Source organism: Anoplopoma fimbria, chromosome 24 (assembly GCF_027596085.1).
Source record: "Anoplopoma fimbria isolate UVic2021 breed Golden Eagle Sablefish chromosome 24, Afim_UVic_2022, whole genome shotgun sequence".
Lineage (NCBI taxonomy): Eukaryota > Metazoa > Chordata > Actinopteri > Perciformes > Anoplopomatidae > Anoplopoma > Anoplopoma fimbria.
Window position 1 is genome coordinate 17403828 of NC_072472.1, and position 25544 is coordinate 17429371.

Here is a 25544-nt window from a genome sequence, read left to right on the forward strand (position 1 = left end):
ATGAGTTCATAGTATAATATATTGAAAAAAATAATAGTTGAAGACATCTAGTATGTCAAAAAAGTTATAAATAAGTCATAGTATCGTATGTAAGAAAAGTTTTTTTTAAAAGTCATAGTATTTTATGTCGAGTGAAAGAAAGTCATATTCTAGAATGTTGAAAAGAGTCAAATATCATAGCATTGTATGTCCAAAAATGTGAAAAAGTAAAAATTATTCATAGTATAGCATTTCGAAAAAAGTGCAAAAAAACTCATAATATAGTTCGTCAAAAAAATCATAGTATAGCACGTCGAAAAAAGTCATAGTATAGTATGTCGAAAAAAGAGACATTATAGTATGTCGAAAAATATGAAAAAAACTCTAGTATTGACATTGTATAGTATGTCGAAAAAGTCATAGTAGAGTATGTCGAAAAAAATAACATATTATAGTATGTCGAAAAAAAAATCACAGTATGGTATGTCAAAAAAGTGTATCACGTAAAAAAGTCATAGTATAGCATATCGAAAAAAGTCAAATTATACGACGACTAAGTCAGGTTGAAAAAGGCTCATCGTATAGTATGTCGTAAAGAGTTAACAAAGCCATAGTATACTAAATCAAAAGAAGTCATAGTATAGTATGTCGGAAAAAGGTAAAAGAGTCATTGTATTATGTCGAAAAAAGTAATAGTATAGTATGTCGAAAAATGGCAAAAAAATAAAATATTTGAATTATGCAGCAAAGGTTTTTAAATGAGATTGTGAGAGGAAAACATGTGGCTCAAAATTGATCTTTGCATCCCCTCTACTTCCCCAAGAGCTGATAACAGATTCAATTCATATCAAGCATATCATTTGGACATTTAAGGGGAGCATGCCTCAAAACCGGCAGATTCAAATCCTCCACACCAGAAGTCAACGACTTCCAAAGTGGAGGACCATGATTATGTCAACAACTTCTGGTGAGTAGAAGAGAGACGACATGATAAATCAAAAGGCAAAGACTCATTGATGAATAATTTATCAAAACATTTTATTTTATTGAACAACAATACAATATGTCACAGAAAAATCACAGAGGGATTTAAGACAGGTCTGGCTCAGGTTTTCTTCTATGTCAGTTCTTTTTTTTTTAAAACAATAAGTGCAGCATAAATCAAACAAGTCAAGAGGAAAAAGAGCATTATTACATCTTTCAAATAATACTAATAATGAGGACAAGACACAAAAAACAAAACCTCAACGTCATTAAAAGTCACATCCCTAAAAGTCTCTGCAAAAGTGTTAAGAATTACAACTACTACTAATGCTCATCGTAAAACCACTACTGTCTCACAAGATTATGAATTTCATAAAATGGACAAAACATTTTAAAAGATTTTGTATTCATCTGTTAGATACAGTACAAAGACATCATTCCATTTATGTCACCACCAAACTGTGTTGAAATGGTTCTAAGCACCAACCGGTTGGTTTGAGTTGTTTCAATGACTTATGTATGCTGTTTAATGAGGGGGCAATGAGGCAAGGAGGGGTCTAGCACCATGAAAATTACACCGCCCCCTGATTGCACTTCCCCTATCCACACATTATGACCATACTACATTTCTGAAATACCTTGTAGCCCCTATCAAGTGAATTAACCTTTGATATGCAATAAATATGTAAGAAAACCACAATGTACAGTATAAATAATGTCACAATTTACAATTTTCCATTTTCTCTGTAATCCAAAATACAGAAACTGACAACAAAAAGAGGTATAAAAGTGGGAAAGAAATTCCCATTGCAGTAATTTAAACTAGAGTGAAACATGATATTTGTAGGGTGTATTATAATAGCAACAACAAAAACAGATGACTGAGGTGGACATATTTGACCATATACAAATTAAATATTTGAATGAGAGCAAAACTCTTCTGGTGAACCTGAAAACAGTAACATTATGTACAGTAAATGGTGTGCACAGACTGATGAGGGCAGGGCTAAAATGTAAAAGTTGCCATACTGTATGTGGGGATTTCATTATATTTTTAGTAGTAATGATAAATCTCTATTAAAATGATTGAACTTGGGCCACCAAAACATTGTACGAGTGTACAATCCCGTGGAAGCAAACCTTTTAGTTGTACCTCACCCTTGCAATATAACATAAAAAATGTAATGCCAAAGCTTAGACTATGTTGTCTCAACAAAATTAGACCTTTTATTTCGAAGGGCTGTCTAAATGTTGGTGGGAAAAGAATAAAAACAACGACTGGGCCTCTCGTTACTTCTCAAGTAATGTGCTCTTCAACATGTTCAACTGGAAATACAGTGTATTAAGCACCCTGGCAGTGCATGGAGCCTCATCAGGATGGATGTTTGGGGCAAAATAAAAGCACTGAGTTGCCGTTCAGTCTGGTCATATATTTGGCCTCATTGGCTTTTTGCATTATAAGTTTATGATTGTTTGTCTCTTTGGACATATCTCCCCCCCAAGTCCCCATCCCCCTTTGTTCCCCATCTATGCACACCACTGTGTATCCCATAAATTCATTCAATTTACAATTACTTATTTTCTCTGTCATCTAGAGACAAGTAACATAGCAACAAAAGAGGTATAAAACTGGTATTGTTTTTCCATTCCAAAAATAAAAAAGACACTGTCTGTTTTCCGGCTGTATCATAGAAACCACACTAATTCATCTGGAAAAAAAACAAACAAAAAAATCCTCTTTCCCATTTACATACTTGATTTCCTACTATGAATGAAACCATTTTAGTCCTCTAGTAAACCCGTATTTTAGAGAAACTGCTAAAAGTTTTTGAGTCATTATTTGTGTGTTGAATCCTCTAATTACCTCTCCTATAAATACAGTTTGCAAGGCCAATGTGGTGTACTAATAGGCTGGTAAAACTTTGTAAGTATCTAACGGGAATAAAGTAGATTGGAATAGCACCTCAAAGTGTATACAGACAGGAATTACAAATGTCAGAGTTTACCTGAATACCAAAGAAAAATCAAGAGGAACCAATAAGATGCCAAATGTGACAATCAGCTACTTCTCCTGTGAAGCGATTCCCCTGCTGGTACAACAGAATCACAGCAAATTCATGGACATATAGAATAACTAGATTGGTATAAAAAAGTCCTACAGAATTTGCATAAAAGTACCTGAATTTAAACACAGAACCGGCTACTTGACGCTTTTGAATCACAGCAGTGTCCGTTGAACATAGAACCTGATTTTCAGTGCTAACAGTGCTCACATTTTTTTTTTTGTACATATCTGAAATGCTTTTCATGAAAAGTACCAGTCTAGTCATTCTATTTCAAAACACACGTCCAATCAGCAGCTGGTATGGGGAAGACAGTGAGCTATAGTTGGATTGGCTGAGTATCCATACCTTATTGTGTGATGTAAACAATACTGAGTAAACGTGATTGGCTGATTCAAAGAGTGTTTGCAGGAATAGATTGCCTTGGAGACAACGTTTGTGCTGCCATTAGAGTTTTGGTTATGGCTGAAAGACACCAGGAAGGAGTCCTCACTTTGATAAGGGTGATGGGGCCTGAAGGTGGAGAAAAAGAGGAAGAGACAGAGCTCAGCTGGCCACTTGAAAAAGCTGTGTGTGTGTGTGTGTGTGTGTGTGTGTGTGTGTGTGTGTGTGTGTGTTTGTGTTGTGATTTTGAGTTTAAATTGTGATTTTGAGACATTTTATGGTACAATTGTGAATTAAAAACAATGTAAATGTTGCATCTACAAAAATCTAACATGCACAAAATAGATACCATAACTTATCATTATTATTTTGACATAAAAATTGTTTTGCAAAATATTTTTGACGGTATTTCTCTAATAATTCTGTTTTGTGGTCAATTGTCAAACTTTGGCATTCCTTTCAGTGATACTATCCCTCCACCACAAATTCAGCAAAAATAACACTGTCTGGGGAAACACAAAGAATGAATTTCATACTAGAAAGTCTTTAAGATGACCACGTGTGTAACTCAGCTAAACTTGCTAATTATTTCTCACACAGGACAAGGACTGTGGAGTTTGTACCCCATCACTTAGGACTGCTTTAGGAAGGGATCTATTCTTGACCAGTACGGAATGGAGAATTGATTACAGCAACAAAAAAAAAAAAAAAAATGTCCACAGCAATGATAATGTAAACTGGGACAACAAATACACAGATAAGTATTTGCTGTAATGGATCACCAATTGCAAACAAGATTCAAGCTGATATTCATATTGTGTTGACATGAACTGAAACAATCGGTGATGTGAAGAAAGGAAATCAATCTAAAATCCGATCGTTTACTTTGTAAAAGGGTCAAGAGTAATGTTAAGTAAATACAAATTCTAGATACTGGACTAAAACATGCTGAATAATTTTACTTATGCCTTTTTGACATATCTGAAATATATTTTCACTTTGCTTGCAGCCCTGCACCTTTGGACTGTAGAAGAATGACAATTCTTGATAAAGATATGGGTGCAGATTTTCTCAAAAGGACTCTGCATTACTGTGTGATTGGTAAGTAAGACTGACCAGCATGAAGGTGTCGTAGGTTCTCGTCAGCTCCTCCATCCGATACTGTTCCAGCACCACTACTCCAGCCAGCGATGGGCTCTTAGCTTGGGCACAGTCCTCACAGTGCACCACGTAGCTCTTCTTACTGCTGTTCTCACTGGTCACAAGCAGGAGATCAAACACCTCCACCTGCACAGATGCAGTTTTGCCACTGCAGTTTATATCACGATTGCAATACAGAAAATGCACAATTTTCTGTATAGACAGACAGGGAAGCCAGGGAAAGTGGGACTCACGTCACACTCGTTGCAGTAGTAGGCTGGCTCGTCCTTCACACGACTCTGGTAAGAGATCTTCTTCCCTGCAGCCACCAGCTTCTCTCTCAGAATCTGGATATGTTTGATGGACTGCATCAGGCAGTGTCTGAGGCAGAGAGAGGAGTGCATAGTGAGTGATGTAAATAAACACACACTCGCACACAGATACGGGCAGAGACGCATATCTTACTTGATCATCTTGTGGGTATCCCGGTCGGTGATCTTGATGGTGCGTGCTACATTCCAGGAAACATGGATCATGGGAACGATTGACTTAACATTCTTCACCTCGTTCCACTCATAGCGCTCCAGGGCGAGTTGATATTGGTAAGCTGGGAGCGCAAAAAAACACAAACAGAGGTGAGTCTGAAAGTAGGCAGCATATTGAACATCATATAAAAAAAACACCTGCATGTCATGCTTAAAGCTGCTGTTCTACACTTTGTTTTGGTCCTTGATGTAACTTACAGTTGAGTGGTCCCACATTCCAGGCGATGTTGTTGCACCAGCCCACCGCCTGGACCCAGTGCACAGTCCCTGCATTGATCCACACCAGGTCTCCAGGTCTCTGGATGAAGCGGTACACCGGAATGTTGGAGCTGTAGAGGTCTTCCAGGACTGGCCACCAGGACCCGGTTAGGTAGTCTACACCGTGCCTGAGGGAAACAATTTGCAACAATGCAATTTAGCATGCATAGATACCCCCAATTTTTTCTCCGCCAGGAGATAATGGGATAAGTTGTTTGTGTGCTTGAGTGAGTGTGCGCATGTGTTGGTGTACTTCTATGTGTCTATACACGACTAATCTTGCATTCTGCTGCACCCAACTGCATAGTATATTGGGTGCTTATCTATGGCTGCATGCTGAAAGGTCCTCTTGTGGTATTGCTTGTGTTATAATGCCATTGATTGACTGCTGACTCCCCTCTCACTACACTTAACCGGCCCCCGGCTGATTGGGGCCACAAGTTATCGAACAGCAGAGTGCCTCGCTGCCGCACAGCTGCTGCTCTGTGGCCAGAGACGCAATGGGTAAAACAGTTTGATCTCTTTCATTGTTTTGGACCGTGTGTTTACACACGTATTGTCAAAACAAAAGACTTAATAAAACATAAAAACATGCTTCAAGTCGGTGTAATGTCCGTGAGACAGAGCTAAGACTCGTCTGAATGGATTAAAATGAGAGCGTATCTGTTGTTTGAAACGTGCTAGGGAAAAACACGACAAGACGGGGACGGGGGGGTTAACTAACTATGATTTGTATTCATTGGCTCAAACATTACAGCAGTGGTCATTGTAGAACCTCCTTGCATCTGCTCTCTACTGAATGCACATTTCTGGTTGCTGCATGTGTTCATTAACAGCCTTTTCACTCACTTCTCACAGAATTTGTTGATAGCGTCCCAGTAGTGCTCATGGACAGCGAACCACTCACAGTCACCAGGCCCAATATTGATGTTGACAGAGCAGAAATTGTTGTTCTCTTGATGACCTGATGAAAAGCGCCAATAGTCCATTCATTCATTCAAACACTTAATTTGAAACATCATTCAGTGGTTTACTAGCTCCTGATTGTGTTGTCAGACAAACACACACTGACCTGGCGTGCGGCTGCCTGGCACCTTCATGTAGAGCTGGACGGTGTTCATGCCCAGGATGGTGTGACCGACGTGACTGAGCATGTTGTTGCTGGATTCCACGCGCATGAAAGCTGGCAGCTTCAACAGCTCCTGCAGCTGAGGCTTCCACCTTATAAAAACATATGATGGGAAATGTCAAACAACAAGGACCCTCAGTGAGGTCAGTTCGAGCAGGCGGAATTTAATAAAAATCTCACCTTTTAGGGTCAGAGAGGTCAATATTTGTCCCAAATTTAATGATCTTTCCGGCCGTTTTCTGCTCTGAGCTGGGGAGAAGAACAAAGTCTGAGTTGTGTACTGTAAACACAATAAAACTGTGAATTATTTTTACAGACAGAACACTGCTTTGTGCTAACCCGTTTGTGCTGTTTGAGAGATCAGGTTGGGCTTTGCTGAAGAAAGTAGCAGAGTTGGCTTTAATGGTAGATGAGGCAGGACTGCCTTTGATGTTGTCTAATGTCAGAGCAGCTTTTGTAGCGGCTGTTGTATCTGAAGACTTGGTCTCCTCTCCTTCCTCTTCATTCTCGCTCTCCTTCTCCTCCTGTAACACATCTACATGAGCTTAGCTGACAGGTTGGCCAACAGCTAAAAATGGATGCATCGTTATTTAGTTAGTTTTTGAGCTTAGTCCTGGACAAATATTATTTGAAAAACATCGTAATTTACCTACATTATGTGTGGTGGTCACTATTCCATACACTTGTGAAAGCAGACGATTAAACGAAACATAAATGCATCTTAAATATTTTAATTTAGAAAAACTGCTTTTCTTTATTGCTGCACGGTGGTGTAGTGGTTAGCACTGTCGCCTCACAGCAAGAGGGTCCCGGGTTCAATTCCCGGGCTAGACAACCTTCTGTGTGGAGTTTGCATGTTCTCCCCGTGTCAGCGTGGGTTCTCTCCGGGTTCTCCGGCTTCCTCCCACAGTCCAAAGACATGCAGCTTAGGTTAATTGGTGACTCTGAAATTGCCCGTAGGTGTGAATGTGAGCGTGAGTGGTTGTCTGTCTCTATATGTCTGCCCTGTGATAGACTGGCGACCTGTCCAGGGTGAACCCTGCCTTCGCCCATTGACAGCTGGGATCGGCTCCAGCACCCCCGCGAACCCTTAACTGGATAAGCAGGTTACGGAAAATGGATGGATGGATGTAATAACTAGATAGACTCACATAAACACAAGTGGAATAAGTATGCAACACAACTCTAACCCTGTTTCACATTGGTAAGTGTAAATAGGGCTACATATCATGACTTTTTGATGACACTATACTATGACTTTTTTTTATTTACTATACTTTGACTTTTTATGGCATACCATGCTATGACTTTTTTTACATTCTATACTTTGACTTTTTTATGACCCTAAACTATTATCAAAACAACTTATTGAAACTTACTGAAAGCTCGAGAGGCATTATACACCAGAGACGATTCAAAGAAAGACTGAACTTTCAAAACACTCATTTATTTAAATAATCACACTTTTTAATGTACATTGTTTTGTATTCTTGAGTGCTCTTTTTGATGCACTATGGGCCTTGCGCAATTATTTTTTTTATTCTTATTCTGAACCTGTGAGGTTTGCTCATATGAGTGTTCCAAGTTGGATTCACAAACACAAAGTTAAACTACAATAATAAGTTTCAGTTGTTTCGATGAATGATTAACAAGGCCTGTTGACAAGGAGATGAGCGTTTGAGACATATTTATTGCCCCTATTGGTCATATGAGGCTACCTGTTTTGCACCGTATGTGGGTTTCATTCATAATGAAGCTCAGCAGAAGTTCAGTCAGGAAGACTCTCTTTCACTGGTGGTCAAGGGAGATGTGACAGTCATGGATATATTAGACAAGATAATATTATAGTCTGAGGTAGGTGATGTTTCGATGTTGGCGCATGGAGGAGGATACTGGACAGAGACCCTGAGGTAGCTGTCGCGGTGACAACTGTGCCCAAATATGCAAATTAAAATCAGGAAATCAGGAAATCTTTAAAAAAGTAAATTGGCAAGCCATGATGATGATGATATGGTGACTATTGATTTTTTATCATATTCAAACTCCAAATTATGTATGACTTAAAATTTGAGTTTTTGTGTCTATCTAGGAGGACATTTTAAGTACTAGTACTACACAAGGTTCCTGAATGGGGCCCAATGGAGCATTTCTGTTTTTTTTTTATTCAATTTGAATTAAAGTTGCAATACAAGCTAGTGTAAATCAATTAAAAATGCCTTTAATTATATCCATATCGACTAAATATGAAACCATCTGTGTGCATGTGTGTACTTGTGTTGGCCATGAGGGAAAATGTCTACCTGCAGGCTCTCCTGGAAGCTCGAGGCCTGGTACTGAGCATATTTGGCAATGGTGGTGTGTGAGCGGCTGCTCTCGCAGGGCCATGTCTGCAAAGAACCACTTGAATCCCAGTTCTCATCAGCGGGCTGCTGGACCTGAGTCCTCACTTCCACCGCATGCTCTGCATTGGCTTCCACCAAAGATTTAGTGGAGAACAGACCAAGGTCTCACATAGGGAGAGGAAAGCAGAGAACAGAGATACTTATCAGATACATATGAATTTCTTGCTTTTTTCATTGATTATGATTGTAGATTTCTCAATGGCATTGCTTGTTGTCTGAGTCATGTTGCAGAGAAAAAGGTGTAAAAACAGAAATAAGATTAGTTTATCTATACTAGATGATTGTAAAAAACACTGAAATATGCAAACACATTCAAACTAACATCCCTCTATCAAAGTGCAGCCTACCAGTGGCCTAGCCATCACATCATGGTTGAAAATACATGCTCTGCATTCAGATATGTATCATAAAGATATGATAGTGACTCAGAGAATGTGTAACTGTATGATGATGACATTTTTCAAATGTGATGTGTAAAGTATCTACTGCATCTAAAATAACCCCCATGATATGCTACATTTATATCTGAATAATCAACACCTCCTTCCATTCCCCTTTCTCTTTCCCCGCTCCTTACATAACAATTCTCATGAAACAATGAACAAAAGGCCCTAATCATTGGCAATGTGCTACTAATCACCAAAAACTCATTTAGATTAAATGGAATTTCATAAACAGAGTGACTGGAGGGGGTAAATTAGCTGAGATGAGTGTGGTGTATAAACTTACTAAGGCGGAGGGAGCCAGCAAGGCCTCTGATGACAGTAACCGCATTTTTGGGATCAGTGCAGAACTGAAGCAGAACTGGTGAGAAGGCGTCCCTCTTGCTCTCCAACTGCGGAAGAAACACAGAATAATTATGAACATTTGAACGCGTTGAAGGAAATAATTTATTTGTTTTGAAAACAAATGAAAAATACTGACAGTAGGTTGGTAACCTGTAGATGTCTTGAAACAAGGTATGATAAGGCAGCTCTCTCTGCTGCTATCGAGAAAACAATCCAAGACATAATTCAAGGGATTTTAATAAATTCAAAGATTTATGGTGGTGGTTTACTCATTTCTTAGTTCATATGAGAACAAGCCTAGGGGTCTACAGCCATGCTAGGCGCTCTCTGAGGTTGTATTAAGGGTGCCATGCCATTTTTCGGATAGCCCATTTTTGGAAATCCCAAAAGTTTGAAAAATTTCCCATTGAACCGAAAGCCCATTTTTTCAGCAGCCTGTTGAACCGAAAGAAACCACCCAATGTTCCTAGACTACAAACTTCTGTGCAACAAAAAGAAGCACATGGTTAATTATTTTTGCAAAATGACGGCAACGGATCTTCCTTTGTCGCAATATTTATTTTTTACCATGGCGAAGCAATGATATTATTACCCTAAACATAGCTAATCTCACTCCTCATGCCTGAACTTAACCAACAAAGGCAACAAGTAATAAGAGGCAAAGTGGTGGCTCATGACTTTGCAAGTAAAACAAAAAAAAAAGACCTTTGTAACAAAGGGTGTTGAACAAATAACGTAAGTTCAGTTAAGAAAACTTTACTTTTGCATGCTTAGGCCTGAAGTTTATTTCTCTTTCATCTTTCCATTCACTCCTGTCATGCATGCTCACACAAAAGTTTCCTTGCAGTTCCTTGTTTGGGGCTGTCAATAGTGATATCAGCTGGTCTCATCTATCCAATAGCACAGCGACACACAATGTTAGCCTATCATCTTGGTGCTGTCTCTTTTTAAATAGGATTGTCTCATTGTCTTTAGTGCTTTAATGTTGCTGCTAAACGGACCCCTCCACCTCCCCGTCACCGCCCAGTCCTCGCAGATTCGTCAGATTCATCAGCCTACCAATTTGAGCAAAATTATCAGCCACTAACAACAGTGTCTGGCCTCCACAGGGGTTTTAACTTGCTACAGCTGAAGGCAGATGCCCCTCCATTACAAATCTCTCTGTAGAGTCTTAGCGCCAAAGACTCTGTCAAGACTTTCTAGACACACATCATCTGTTTGTTAACACAATTATCCTTTTCCTTCATTAACTTGTCTCTCCTGGTTGAAATAGGCTTACGGTCAAATGAGACATTTTTGAGACTATTGGGGTTTCGGGATAATCAGGCCATCGAAACAATGGGCAGTCCCTGTATTGCGGCAGAGCGGTGCTTTGAGCTAAATGCTAACATCAGCATGCTAACATGCTCACGATGACAATGCTAGCATGCTGATATTATAGGTTTTATTCTGTTCAACGTCTTAGTTTAACGCGTCAGCATGCTAACTTTGCTAATAGCACTAAACACAAAGTACAGCTTAGGTTGATGGGAATGTCATATGTTTTGCGAGTATTTAATGATAGGGTTTAAGAATAATTATTTTTTTGTGTGGTAGATGAGAAGTTAAGGCATCACCGAGGGACTCATCCTGAGGGGAACATGAATGTTTCTACCAAATTGTATGCCAATCCATCCGATAGTTATAAAGGTATTTCAGTTTGGAGAGAAGTGGCACACCAACTGACCTACCAGCCAACCTACAGTAGAGGCCGACATTAAATTCCATAGAACCATGCCTCTAGCATGGCTAAAAACACGTTGTTAGGATTCAATACTTGTTGATGTCACTTGTTGAGCTGGATCATATTGAGTATGCTAAGCTAATCTGTGTGGACTCACGTAGATGCTTGGTGTAGGAGGGTTAAGCTTTTCTCGAGGAATAGGGGTGTTGGTGGCAATGTTAGGTTTCACAGAGAAAGTAGGAAGCAGGAAAGACTCCTTGAACTTCCCCTTCACCCTCGTCCCCCTGGAAAAATATGACAGAGCAATAAAATACTTAATACAAGAGTAAGAACTTGGATGTAAAACATATATAAATGAAAAAGATTTCCTAAATTAGGAGTGTCTTTGTCAGAGAACTCACTTGCAAGCTCTGACCACTTCAGAGCCCGTATTCTCGATGCTGATCTTAGAAAGTGGGATTCTTTGCTCCTCCACCTCCGATACATTGAATGTTTGTCTTCCGGCACTCTCCACCTTAATCAAGAGGATCCTTAACTCCTTAGACAAGCCCATGGACAATGCTTTCAGTTTCAACGGGTCAACTGGAGCTACTGAGCAGAGAGGTTTACTTGCTGGTGTTGTCACACATAATTTTGATGTATTGATTGTTACAGTTGACGCTGAGCTTGAGGTTTTGGTAAATGTGTTTACGGTTGCTGAGGATATCTTATTGTCCAACTCTTCCTTCTTCTCAGTTTTGATTTTTACATCGGTGTTCCCCGTGTCCACATTTTCTTTATGGATGTGATGGCCAGGTGGGGTTTGATTTTCCACAGGAATCTGTCCCTTCGTACTATCTTTGAGAGGTTTGGGTGACTTTCTGGAGATGACGAGTACTGAGGAGGAAACATCCTTCTCTTCCAAATCCCGTATTTCATTTGCTTTGTTTTTAGAACAGATGACGCTGCTTTCTTCCGTCTTTATCTTAATCTTGATCTCTCCCTCACTCCCCCCATCATTAACCTTTTGTTTTCTCTTTCTGTCAGTACCTATGCGTCCTGTCTCTTCACTGTGTCCTCTCTCTTCCTTTGTAGAGAGAGTAATGCGGCTGGTGAAGGAAGCTGTGTGTGTTGTGGTAAGTCTCAGCTCTGCACTCAGTGGCCTATCCAAAAGAGATGACTCGTTTCTCTCAGAAAAGATCTCCATATCCTTACTCTCTTGGCTCTCCTTAATGTTGGTCTTGATTTCTTCCTGCTTCTCCTGCACCAGGGCATCCGCAACAGGCTCCCCCTGATGTGTCGGACTGTGGGTTCTCAAAAACTTGGAGGTAGAGTGAGTTGGTGACTGATTACTGCATTTGGAGGATGCTGTAAGTTCTGATTTGGGGGAGAAATCCTGATGCTCGTGAATCTCAGGCCCCAATTCAAGAGAAGATGAGTACTTCACCCCCCTGGTGGAGCCTGCAGGAGGCCCCCCGAATGGACCGCCTCGACATGTGACCCGCTGGCCTCCGAGAAAGCTGGCGAGGCTCTTGAAGACATCATCCAAACCTGTTTTATGGTGGCGAAGCTCACGGAGAAGAGAGACAGAAGTTTCTTTGCTACCGTCCGACTCTTCTTCCTTTTCGTCTTCAGAAACTTGTTCGATTACACAAGGTAGATCGCTGAGTTCAGACATGCCATCGTGGGAATAATCAGCCAGCGCACTTTCACAAGGCTCCTTATTCATATCATCGGTGGTCTCACTGTCGACAGGAGGAGGAGAGAAGCACTGGGTGGGGCTGGGCTGGAGGACAGGTCTGCTCAACACTCCCTTTTCTAGCTCCTCTTCATCTTCTCCCAGAGTTGATACTGGAGAGCCCTGCCAGCTGAGAACAGGAGGAGTATTGGCAAGGTTGTCTTCCATTTCCCTCACATTTCCCACAGGCTGTAGGTCTGGAGCGCTGAGAACCCCTCCCTTCCCACCTCCTTTGCCATGGATGGGCTGCTCTAAGCTGATAGAACATGCGGTACTGAGAGGTGCTAAGGCTTTAAACAAAAGGGAGGGGAGTGTGTCATCAGGCTTTGCTTTTGGTCGCCCTTCTGATCGTGATGAGACGGCAGTGGGCCTCCTTCTGGTCTGGTTGGGGCATGTTTTCCTGGGAAGGGACCGCTTTATTTGTTCCTTGACAGAGAGTTTTGGGGGAATGCTGTTCTTCTTGGGCATTTTGTGATTTTCACATTTTGAGGTTGGCTGCGGTGAAGTGCAGCTGGGATGAGGGGTATTTGTGGATGGCCTGTGCATCCTCTCTGCTCGTTCCTTCCTCTCCCTGTGCTTGTGTTTGGGTGGTAACTGGCCTTGATTCTCTGGGGACAGGGTAGAGGTCTCCAATTTACTGATTTTGGCCTCTCCTGAAGAGTTAGAAATAGAGATGGAGGTAAACAATTTGTTTTCTGTGACCTTAGTTTTCAAGCCTAACTTTCTTTCCCTCCTTGCTGATTTATCCCTCTTTCTTTTTCTCTCGGCCAACCTTTTTTCCTCTTTCTTCTTATGCCTCTTCCTCTCTTCACCCATTCTATTGGTCTTTTGAACTTCACCCTTCCTCTCCTTTTTAATCAGCTTCTCTGTTTTTTTGTGTTCGTCCAACTCCTTTTCCGGCTTGATTGCTCTTGATCTGCTGTGGGGGTTCTGTCTTGAGCAAAGGGGCTGCAATGTCTTTCTATATTTACCATCAGAAAACCTGGATTTTGGACCAGTGTGAGCTGTGAGGGACATGGTAGATGTCAGGCTAGGTCTCAGGGTGTGATTAGGGCTACCCTGGAGTTTCTGCTGTCCACTGAGGCCAGGGATACACTGATGAATGATTGATGGATCTTTTCTGCCACTGGTTACTGCGTATGAAGAGGGACTGGAAGAAGCATGTGGACTGCTGGCAGAAGAACCACCATCTTTAGGGCTGCAGTGGAGGGACAAATAGGGAGGAGAGTCTGCACCAGAAGACTTGGAGAGGGCTGGATCCCTTGAATTTCCCCTTTGATGAGTGCGCTGAGGTTCCTGCAGACGATTACATCTGGTTAGACTTTTGTTTGGGGATAGGACACTCAATGACATAGAATCCAGAAAAAACAAGCAGTTTTTGCATGCAGTATAAATTAATTATTTTTACTTTTTCTAAAAATGGTATATATTAAAATATTTATCGATACTGGGGTCACATAACAGTTTTGGAATTGCACAAATTGTAATCATGTGTGACGATGTAAGTCCCCATAGAAACAATTACATTATAGTGAGACCATATTTTGAAAGCTACATACCTCACTGTAAGTATTTGTCTACGGTGTTCCACAAAGTCCTGGTTTCTTAATGTGTTATGATAGAGGGATTTTTGATCATTTTAATCAATTTTGTTACATTTAGCACCAAATATGTGTAACAACTTGTATCAATCCAAAATATGGTGCAACAACTTATGAAAATGTGTGACAAACACAACGTTCATTACAGATTAATGTCAATAAAACTGGACACAAAGTGCTGAGCTGCGTCAAAATGTATCTTCAGGTTCCCAGCTTTCAGATGTTTAAACCACTTCTATGTGGCATATACTGTTGATCTGCTATTTCCCCCTAAATATCCCCTTTCCCTCCTAACAGACATAAATGGGTCTATGGTATAGCAAGTTTCCTGGTGAAATGTCACAAACTTAGCTTTTGAAAAGGTATTGTTAGCTGTCAAGACTACTTTATTACCTCTGGTTACATAAAACCCACTACACCTATTTATTCATACAGACATTTTTGTGTTCATGCTATTTAAATGTTTATTTCTCACTGTGCTTTGTTTGTGGTGATGGCTCCGTGAGGCCTTTTCCTCAAAAGGGTGTAGCGGCATGTTGTGCGGTGGAGTTCTCGGGTGGCCTGTGTGCCGTTGATAGTAGTAATGATGGTTTTGGTGGCCGTAAGGCACACGGGTGTGGTCTGCTGGTGATGACGAGATTTTCCGTTCGACCTTCCCCCTGCTTCCGTGGTGTGGTGGTCTGCTGCCACAGCTCTGGTTCAGAGCCGCTAGGTGAGTGTTACTTAAGCCATGTCCTCCAGCTCGCAGTTTAGAGGTTTCCTGCAAATTCAGAAAACGATAATAAAAATCACCAACCGATCGTCAGTGAATTTAATCCGTTAGTAATCATTTACGGACTCCACAAGCTTACCTGTTGCTGTGTTGTTGAGGTCCTGTGGTCATTGTGGTGGCAATGACCCGCCTTTTCATTAGGAGGCTTCCAGACGTCTTGGTTGCAGCGGTGGTGGCGAGGTGGTGATGGAGCATGGGCAAGAGAGGACAGATGCCTTGATCCAGGATGAGATGACTAAACAGAGAAGCATGAATATCCTGTCATACTAGATGGGATTTTACCAATGGGTGGTGCTATTGCACAGAAATAAAAGCCTGTGTACAAATAAATAGGCTATATTTGCCAACAAACTCCACCTGATCAGGGCCAGAGTCCCGTCTCCTCTTGGCTGGAAATCCGTCCCTAGGGGACAGAGGGTGCTGTGGAGGTGGACTGTGCTGGTGCAGTTGGTCTCGCCGCTGGTGGAGGGCTGGCCGTTTCATTGGTCCTGGTCTGTTGTTTATAATTCTGCCAGGGAAGCTCCTGCTGCAGTCTGAGGGGGCCCATCTCTCTGGTGGGGACTGGAGTTCTCTGTTGTTGCGATGCATACGAGGCCCCCCATACTAACAGTCGACAAGAAAAAAAAAAGGACATTAAAATGATGACACACTTCTAGTTCTAATAATAATAATAATAATAATAATAATACAAACTATTTTGAAAGTAATATTGTTCTGGAACTGCAGGTCCCACCACAGAGTTGCTGGCATTGTTGTCCCAGTTTGTGTAGCGCTCTCCTGGTCCTGTTAGATAACCGTTGTTGGTGCCAGCTCTGTTGTGGAATGGGCGTGTGGAGCTGTGATGCCAGTTCTGGGCCTCAAACGACGGCTCTTTTCCATCCCAGAGACGTAGAGGCTGTCGGTGCCATTTTGAGGCAACCTTGTCCTGGACATGGTTGACTGTTCTCTCCCCCCTGAGCAAAAGACCAACTGCACTAAGCAACAAGTACCATGACACAGATCCAGTATTATACTGTCCTGATGCTCAAGTAGCAAGTACAAGGGAAGCTGGCTTTCAAAGTGGTTTCAGTAAAATTGCAGTACAGAACTTATTCCAGCAAGATGTTTACCCTGTGTTACTCACCTATTATAAAGACGACTTGGAGGTTGATTATGTGATTGATTGCGCCCTCCATGGCATCTGTAGTGACCAAAAAAACAAAACAGAAAATCTAGTCTCAAGCTAACAATGTAGATTTTAAAATATACAGCACATAAGACAAAATAAGAAACCTACAGTAGTATCTATAAACCTTGTTGCTATTGGTTACAAGTCAGGTTGAACCCGGTTAACCTGCCAGACGTTTCATTTTTCAATTGTTTGCTTTGTATGTCCGCTCTTTCTTTGAAAATCTTAATGAAGTTGATCCTCGTTGATCGCTTATTGTGCACTTTTGTAGCAATGAACCCTCTCTGAATATGGAGTTAATTTACATAGCTTGCTAATAAAGCACATCTGAAGGACCCCGTTTATGATCTAGGATTCATGATCAGCGGTTATACCGTCATCGTGAGCATATTAAACTTTATAAAAAGACAACTGGATAACCCACTAATTCATATTTTTTCATTAAAAACATGCATAATGAAGTCTTAAGCTTTACCTTGCAAGGAGAATTGTGGCGCTCAGTTTAATTGGATGATATTTTCCTCTATTTTACCAACCTACAATACTGCATGTGGCTCAGTGCTTTGCTTATAATATATATATATATATATATATATATAATATATATATATATATATATATATATATATATACATATATATATATTTTTTTTCTTCAAAATATCAGTTATTGTTTATAGGGCCGTGTTTATGTCATGCCACTTTATCAGAGTCACAATTGTTACTATTGCCAAATCCACAACATGTCAGCCACAGACATAATCATATTCATTAGAGCCACCCTCTACTGCTGCAGCTGAATAGCTAGATTGAGGCTTCTCACAGCTGCAGCTGAGGAAGTTATAGTTTCATTCACCAGAGTCCTGCTTATTTAAACTGCAGATGGGCTCCTGCTTACAGCTGCAGCTGAAGTAAGATTTTTTCATGAATATGCTCATCACAGCTTCAGTTAATCAGTCAGTGCCAGAAAGTGGTGCTTCTCTTGAATCAACCCAGACAACAGAAGCTGAAGTCCCACCTGCTGGAATGACCCTTGTAGGGAGAGTTCAAGGCTCAAGTTGTGGCGCTATCCACTCCGAATGAGTTTAAATTATCTTCGGGAAGGCTTTGGATGTTTATTTTTCCCAAACTCTCGAGTTGTTTAGGGCATTTATATTATATCAGATTTCTTAACTGTTACAGCCAACAACCTTTGACTCCTGTGAAGCATACTGTAGTCTAATTTGGTTGTAGTTCACGACTAAAGATCATAATCCAAGAAATAAGAAAACTATACAGTACAGTAAATACATGAGAGCCTATGATATATGCATGTGATATGATATGTGTGCACCTGCAAATGGACTACTGTCCTTTAAGAATGAAAAGGTGACATTGTGGAAACGCTAAGTGCGAGTATTGTGATGTTGCTGCTGACCTTTCTGTGTGGCTCCAGGGACGAATGTTTACTGGAGCCCATTGTCCTCTGTTAGGTCCTCCAGCTGGATAGGAGTCCCATGTATTACGGCCAGAGTACAGCTCTGCGGAGTGATACATGCAGCCTGAAACACAGATAATGTTTAATGTGTAAGATGTTGCTATTTTGAATAAAAACATGAACAGATTAATAAATATGATATTTCATTTAAAGAGCGCCTGGCTACATAAAATGCAACCATTTCAACCAATCAGACAGTAGCTTATGCCATGAGAAAGCCCACCACTGTTCACCAAAGCTTCAGTTCCTTGTGGCTTATTCAGAAGAAAGCTCAACTCCCTGATTCATTAATTGAAAAAGGCCAACAGGAAGGGCCCTGTAATCACGTAATGTGAAATCCAATTACAGCAGCAGGTGAACACTAACGAAAAACCCTGCATGCGGCGCCTCACACATGGATATATTCGAGGTTTGGTGCCATTTTGGTAGTGCAAAGAAACGTGTGTATTTCAGCATCTTCATCCTGCAGTAACTACTGTTTTCACTCACAATACAGTTGACAGTAATCTATAGGTTCAATCAACACTGTCATACCATAAAGTGCTAAAGTGGTGCACAAAGTACATGTTGCCAGGTAAAAAGCCATGCACACGCACACGCACACGCACACGCACACACACACACACACAATGTGTTACCAGTCTTGGTCTGTGTTTGGGAGGCCCTCCACTTCACACTAAACGAGAGAGCAAAATGAGAGAGAAACATGAATGTTGACACAATCATTTATTTTGTTCTGGCTTATCCCTGTGGGTCTGATATACATTGAGACCATAGTGTCAGTTTTCATGTATCCCTGGTACATTTCATCATGCTGTATTTTCTGTTGCACTGTATCTATTCAGCAGTCATATCATCAGCCAGCCAGAGCTGCATTGTACATTCAGCCACTCTCTAATCACTGCTACCCAGCATCCACCACAGCCAGTGGCCATCCAATGATAGAAAAGAAAACATGGCACTAAGAAGAAGGGCCATGGCAACCTCACTTTAAGAGCAAAATAAAAGCAGAGAAAAAAAAAAGGCTGGGCTGCTTTAGTGTTTTTCTCAGCTTACAGTGAAAGCCCTGAGTCTTTATTTCTTATTTGACAGGACTGGTGGTGAATGTGTCTCAAATCAACAGCACCAGTCTTCCATCCAGTCTGACAGTTCATCGGCAGCTGCTAGTTCATTAGGTCCATGCATCTCCCTTTCATTTTCTTCAATTACACCAATTTACAGAAGCACAGTCCTGCTGAGTATTAATCCATCACAGGTCAGATGTTTGTCTGCTTGTGTCTCTGACGAATTTCAAGTGTTCACTTGTTGTTTTTTCACAATTTCTTATCCTTTCCTCCCCTGCCTAATCTGCATATTATCATTTTAATTGTTGTTTTTTCCTCCCCTTTGATTAAAATAGAATTATTGAATACAGTCATATATTTGACCATCCATCCATCCATCCATTTTCCGTAACCTGCTTATCCAGTTAAGGGTCGCGGGGGTGCTGGAGCCGATCTCAGCTGTCAACGGGCGAAGGCAGGGTTCACCCTGGACAGGTCGCCAGTCTATCACAGGGCTGACATATATAGACAAACAACCATTCACACTCACATCCACACCTACGGGCAATTTAGAGTCTTCAATGAACCTAAGCTGCATGTCTTTGGACTGTGGGAGGAAGCCGGAGAACCCGGAGAGAACCCACGCTGACACAGGGAGAACATGCAAACTCCACACAGAAGGTTGTCTGGCCCGGGAATTGAACCCCGGCCCCTCTTGCTGTGAGGCGACAGCACTAACCACTACACCACCGTGCAGCTATATTTGACCATAGACAGGAATAATGTCTTACTGTCTCTCTTGCTGCTGCCAAACACTTCAGCTCTCAGCAGCCTTTATTGTGTTGAAATGAGCTGACCTTGTAAAGATCAACTCTGCATGTTGAAGAGAGCTGTCCTGTAGCCCTGCTAGGTTGCACCTCTATATGCATTCATTTCCCACAGCTATTTATAAGAACTATGACGATATATACTGTGCAACATTTTAACCCCTCCCCCATGTACTACATTTTACAAGTTTGTTCCACACAAGTTTGCTTGTGGTTTGCAGATGTGAAATAACCTTTCAGTGAACACTGAATGAGCTAGGTGGGCAACCTCTTCGAGAGACCTTTTCCTACCAGTTGCTAGAGCAACTGGAGCCAGACAGTTCTTCCCATTGAGGCTTTACGCTTATTAAAGTCAACTTGATTAAGATTTATTATTAGAATAGGAAGAGGACACAAAAGGCCTCACATACAATGTTACACTTCTTACATGCGGTGATTCAGGAATGGATGCTTTTATCTAATGCACTGTGTGCCATCAGTTGCTACATAAAGATGTGTAATAGACACACTGTTTCTGGTTATATCCACTCTATTCCTCACATCACCTCCTGTTCCACCAAAATCTACTTTTTGAGAGACCAGCTTTCTGGGTTACTGCGATTCTGTGCTAATGCTGAAATAACCGATCTTTATCAAACACTATAAATCCTAGGATCTTGGGTTGTAGAACTTTCTTCTCAGACTTGCCTATTTGTGTCCCAGAAAGTCAAGTTATGTTAATGTCACATCACTGTCACTGTGTGCTTAATTCATGCCAACAACTTGTAAACTGATTCACCGTTTGTGTGCCGTTACATTTTTAGACACGAGTGTTGCAACAGTCCTGTTTCTATGATAAGAGAATGCACCTCACTGCGTTTTTAACCAGCCTGCTGCTGGTAGTTGAGCAACATCACACGGGCAGCAGATAAACCATCTGCTGTAGACCCTCCCTGTTGCACACAGGAACACGCTGTTGGTACAGTGTTGTAGGGGGGAGCCGTCAGTCAGCAGCAGCTTAAATTTGATTCTGCACAACAATGGCTCTGCGCTTCCAATATCAAACCCATCTGCGCAGGGTTAATTCTAGACATCTGGAATTCAGCTCCGAGGCCAAATGATGTCATGTGCAAAAGGGGTTAAGTTGCTGTTGGGTGAACCCACTGCTTCACAGTGAGATACGTTTAAGAACAGAATGTGCAATGCAAACTAAGAGTGCGTTGTGTTCCTGACTTGTACAGTGAAATATTTGTGCACATATATGCTGTACAAATACAATCTTACAGTTGTTATGACGGTGGGTGATAGTAGTTGCAACTGGTAGGTAAAAACCTGCCCCCCTCAGTCTGCTCCCTCCCTCTCCCTCTTGTCACCAAGGAAACCCTGGTCATCTCTCTGTAACCAAAGAGGGATAGCCATGCATCCTGCTGAAACCCCCTGTGACTTTCTAACAACTGTATTTCTAACCTAATAGTGTGTGTGTGTGTGTGTGTGTGTGTGTGTGTGTGTGTGTGTGTGTGTGTGTGTGTGTGTGTGTGTGTGTGTGTGTGTGTGTGTGTATATATGTGTGCACGTGCATCCCTGTAACCAATCTTACCTTGCAATGAGCACTGAGAGAAAAAGGGGAGACAGACGTTTGGTCCAAGTTCGAATCAGATGATGCTGTCAATCAGGACAGCAAGACAGCAGACCCGTGCAGACCTCTTTAAATAGACCTGCTCATCCTCCGCGAGCTGGCAAACACACAGACACAGACACACATTGTAGAGGGAGTGAGGAAATACCATAGTCAGTTGGTGCACAGATGTAAAAGACAGGAAGGTTTTATTGTCCATCCTTCACGTATCACTGCCATTCCCTTCCTTTCTATCCTTGCCTCTCAATGCCTACAACACATGCTTTCAAATACATTTGCACTGTTGCAAGCCATTTCCTCTCCAGACAAAGGAAGAGGATGAAATGAGATGTAAGACAAGAGGGAGAGGAAGGATGGGCCAGTAACCTCTGACAGGCTTTTCTTTGCTTCCTGCCTTTCCTCCTCACGGCCCTGCCCTTTGCTATCTTCACTACCTGTTTCAACAAGGCTCCTTTTCTTTCTTGATACCCAATATCCCAGCCTTTTCCTTTCTCTTTCTGGCTATGTGTATGGCTCTGCCTATGCCTCACCCTCCCCTCTTTCTCTGCACGCTGGGTCCTTGTATCCCTGGCAACCGATGATATCATTTAGTCCAGAGCTGGGAGCAAGGCCTCGAGGAAGGAGGGGAGTGTTTGCGTTAGAGTGTGATTTTGACATGTGGAGAAAAGAGGACTGGGGGGAAATGGAGACCAGTCTATAGGATTGAATGTAAACTTCCACATTTCTCTTTCCTTTTCTTTGCTAAAATGGCTGCAACCATCGTACGCTGAATAAAAAATATTCATTGTTTAGTGAAGACCTGCTACAGTTCTCCAAATACACTCCAATTTGTGCACTCATTGGCACGAACCAACAATCTGTCACGTTCTTGCATACCACCTCTAGAGCTGCTTGCTGTGACTTTCTGTGTGTATGTGTGTGTGTGTGTAGTAAAGATACTGATCCTATACCATAAAAGGAATGATGGGCTGCTGCAGACCAGGGCCCGTCTCTGGTGGCTCCTTGGCTAAGCTAACATGAGGAGCAGAGATATGGAGAGAGCAGATGGAGCAGGAGCGGGAAGCGACGCTGTGCAGACAGATAGACCGGACAGACAACCCTCTCTGTATGCACGCACGTGTGTGAATTTTTATTGGATTCAGCCCTGAAATAGCGTCATGTTCACGGAGACAGAGTGTACAGTAGGAGCCGAATATCAATCACATTTCTAAAAATAACATCCCTGCAGCCCCACTTCCCTCTGCTCTATCCCCTTCTCCCTCTGTGTAATAGCAGCTTCTCCCGGTGTATGCTCCATAAAGCACGGCCCTCTGAGGGGTACTGGAATGTACCAACGCAAGGTCAAGAGCCAGAAAGAGGGGTGTCTTTTGAAAACAATGCCAAATGTACTGCTTTTTTTTTTTGGTGAACAAAGACTATGAGGCAGGTTAACAGGTTTGAAGAAGGCAATGGATGCACATGTGCGAGTGTGTGTGTGTGTGTGTGTGTGTGTGTGTGGGTATGTGTGTCAGGCAGCTGGCTTGTGTGGGGAATGGTAACCTAGAATTGCACAACTAGCTGGTTTCCTAAACCGGCAATCATATCAGCTGGAGGCATACATTGGGTGCAAGCTGTATGTTAAAAAGCAACACAATCTATATTCATTACACTTTAAACAAGTCGAAAAGTAAACAAGTATAAGCAAATGAAAAAAAACACAGCAAAGCCAAAAGCTTTCCGTGTGAGATGTGTTTATCAGGCTGAGCTGAACTTTCAGTGGAGCCAAATACTTATGTGACACAGTTTAGACATGACTCTAGATGAAGATAAATCATGTCACTAGGTAGCTCCTTACTACTGTACGCCTCCCACACACACACACACACACACACACACACACACACACACACACACACACACACACACACACACACACACACACACACACACACACACACACACACACACACAAATGTAACCAAAACGCAAGTGTAACCGCAACAGTTCCCCATCACCACATTCATCATTTCACATTTCTGCTCTCGCTCTCTGTCTGTCTGTCTGTCTGCACGTGAGCACTGTATGTGTGCATGAGTGTGTGTGTGTGTGTGTGTGTGTGTGTGTGTGTGTGTGTGTGTGTGTGTGTGTAAGCTTCATGCATGAATGTGCAGCACTGTCTGCAGACACACACACTGCAGTATGTTCTGCCAAGACAGATGGTTCAGAACAATGACACACATTGGATATACCGAAATGCAGACACACACACACACACACACACACACACACACACACACACACACACACACACACACACACACACACACACACATTAGAGAAGGAAACAGCAATACACGCTCACACCTCTTCCACACAGGTAGATGTAGCACAAGTAGTGTTCTTTACTCTCAGACATATGCATATAGCACAAGAAGCTACTCCTTTTTTTTTTTTTTTTCACCTTTTTTTGTTGTCTTCGGTCCAAGCGCCCCTCTGCTCCCCTTTTCCTCCTCACCACCTTGTCTCACCCGATCCTCTCCTCTGTCTTCTTTCTTCCCCCTCTCCTCTCCACCTCTTCCTGTTTCCACTCCGCTCTCTGATGCTCGGGCTCTCCGTGCACACCGATCCATTTACGGAGACCGAGGGGGCGGGCCGACGAGCTGCCAGTCACGATGCTCTAAGCCAATGGGAGGCCGAGGATCTCATTTTCTGTGAGGGGGGGGCAGCAGACAGAGGCATGGAAGGGGCTCTTTATTTCTCTCTCCCTCTGTGTGTGTGTGTGTGTGTGTGTGTGTGTGTGTGTGTGTGTGTGTGTGTGTGTGTGTGTGTTAGAGAGAGAGTTGGAACATGGCCAGTAGCCTACAGTAGAGGAGGCAGCCTATTTAAAAAAAAAAAAAAAAAAAAAATCCAAAACTGTAAAATAATCTTCTAGAACACTTTGGTTTATTTTATTTTTTTACTCAATATCACTACAAGTGGTTGACCGTCCCCCCCCCCCCCCCCCCCCCCTAAATACGATATGTAATGTCTTAATTAAAGGAGAAAACGTCCATATTGTGCATTATACATTGGTAAACGTCTCATGGTGGAGCTGCACCACCAGGTGTCTGTGTGGATGGAGTGGGAAGTGAAGCAGAGTGAAATGGTGACAGACGGGCGGCGAGTGTCGGCTGAGCTCAAATGTCAAGTGACAGGACAACCGGGGGAGGTGGAGCTACGGGTCGGGGTTCGTGAGGGAGGGTCCATGGTACTAACACACGGTGTAGAAAAAAACAAAAAAACACCGCTTCTCAATTCTCCCTTCGGCGACCAATTAAAGGCATGCAGAGCTGTCGGCACCTGAGTGCGCTGTGAGAGGGGGAGAGATGGAGGAGAGATGGAGGAGAGATGGAGGGAGAGCTGCTGAGGAGCCAGACGAGTGGGAGAAAATGAAATGGTGGAAGCAGCCCACTGACAGCTTTTTTTTTTTTTTTTTTTTTTTTAACTCTAGAGTGCCTTAGCAACAGCCCCTGATGAGCCCACACCCTATTGGTCAACGCGCAACCCCATGTGGGCTTTTGGACCAATCAGAGGACTTTGGTGCAGCACTAAGAGGGAACAGCTTCACAGTCTGGAAGAGCTGCTGAATTGACCCCCCTAGTGGCTGAGTGAAGGACTGTTTGGTCTCAATAGTTTCTATCAAAAACCAAACAGCTGTCATCTACTGATGCAGTAATAATACAGCAAATGTTTTACAATGTCACCCATGCACTTCAATCAAATCATTATAAATATCATATTAATATGGGTTTGATTGAGAGTTACGTTATTAAAAACAGTTTAATGTCACACCAATTGAGAATTTCCCCGCTGCGGGACTAATAGAGGATTATCTTATCTTATCTTATCTTAAAGGTAAATAACAAATGTGTTAAGATGTTTTACCCATTTGTTTAACTAAAAACTAAAATT

At 42.0% G+C, this 25544-nt stretch overlaps 1 protein-coding gene across 2 annotated transcripts; it reads right to left on the reverse strand.

The window, feature by feature from the left end:
- Positions 1–1052: 1052 nt before the first annotated feature.
- Positions 1053–24172, reverse strand: LOC129113184 (lysine-specific demethylase 6B-like). Of its 2 annotated transcripts, XM_054625377.1 has the most exons (21): positions 24055–24172; positions 21576–21711; positions 18070–18193; positions 16609–16665; positions 16219–16438; positions 15843–16088; positions 15565–15720; positions 15189–15473; positions 11797–14408; positions 11553–11679; positions 9614–9719; positions 8783–8988; positions 6822–7006; positions 6663–6731; positions 6426–6574; positions 6203–6317; positions 5294–5481; positions 5016–5157; positions 4805–4931; positions 4527–4697; positions 1053–3539 (listed from the first exon to the last, which is right to left on the reverse strand). In XM_054625377.1, the coding sequence occupies exons 3-21, from the start codon at positions 18186–18188 to the stop codon at positions 3516–3518; spliced, it is 5304 nt and encodes a 1767-aa protein (XP_054481352.1). In that variant the 5' UTR covers positions 18189–18193; positions 21576–21711; positions 24055–24172; the 3' UTR covers positions 1053–3515. The 2 variants fall into 2 exon arrangements, with proteins under 2 accessions (XP_054481352.1, XP_054481353.1); XM_054625378.1 differs by lacking the exons at positions 16609–16665; positions 18070–18193; positions 21576–21711; positions 24055–24172 and having other exon boundaries at positions 16179–16327.
- Positions 24173–25544: the final 1372 nt, after the last annotated feature.

What these genes read in the sequence shown, in the direction of transcription:
- LOC129113184 (XM_054625377.1), bottom strand. Translation starts at nt 18,188, where the DNA reads ATGTATCACTCCGCAGAGCTGTACTCTGGCCGTAATACATGGGACTCC. An exon ending in GCTTCCAGGAGAGCCTGCAG is followed by an intron (nt 7,007 to 8,782) that starts GTAGACATTTTC and finishes GATGTGTTACAG; the next exon opens with GAGGAGAAGGAGAGCGAGAA. An exon ending in GATACCCACAAGATGATCAA is followed by an intron (nt 4,932 to 5,015) that starts GTAAGATATGCG and finishes TCTCTGCCTCAG; the next exon opens with ACACTGCCTGATGCAGTCCA.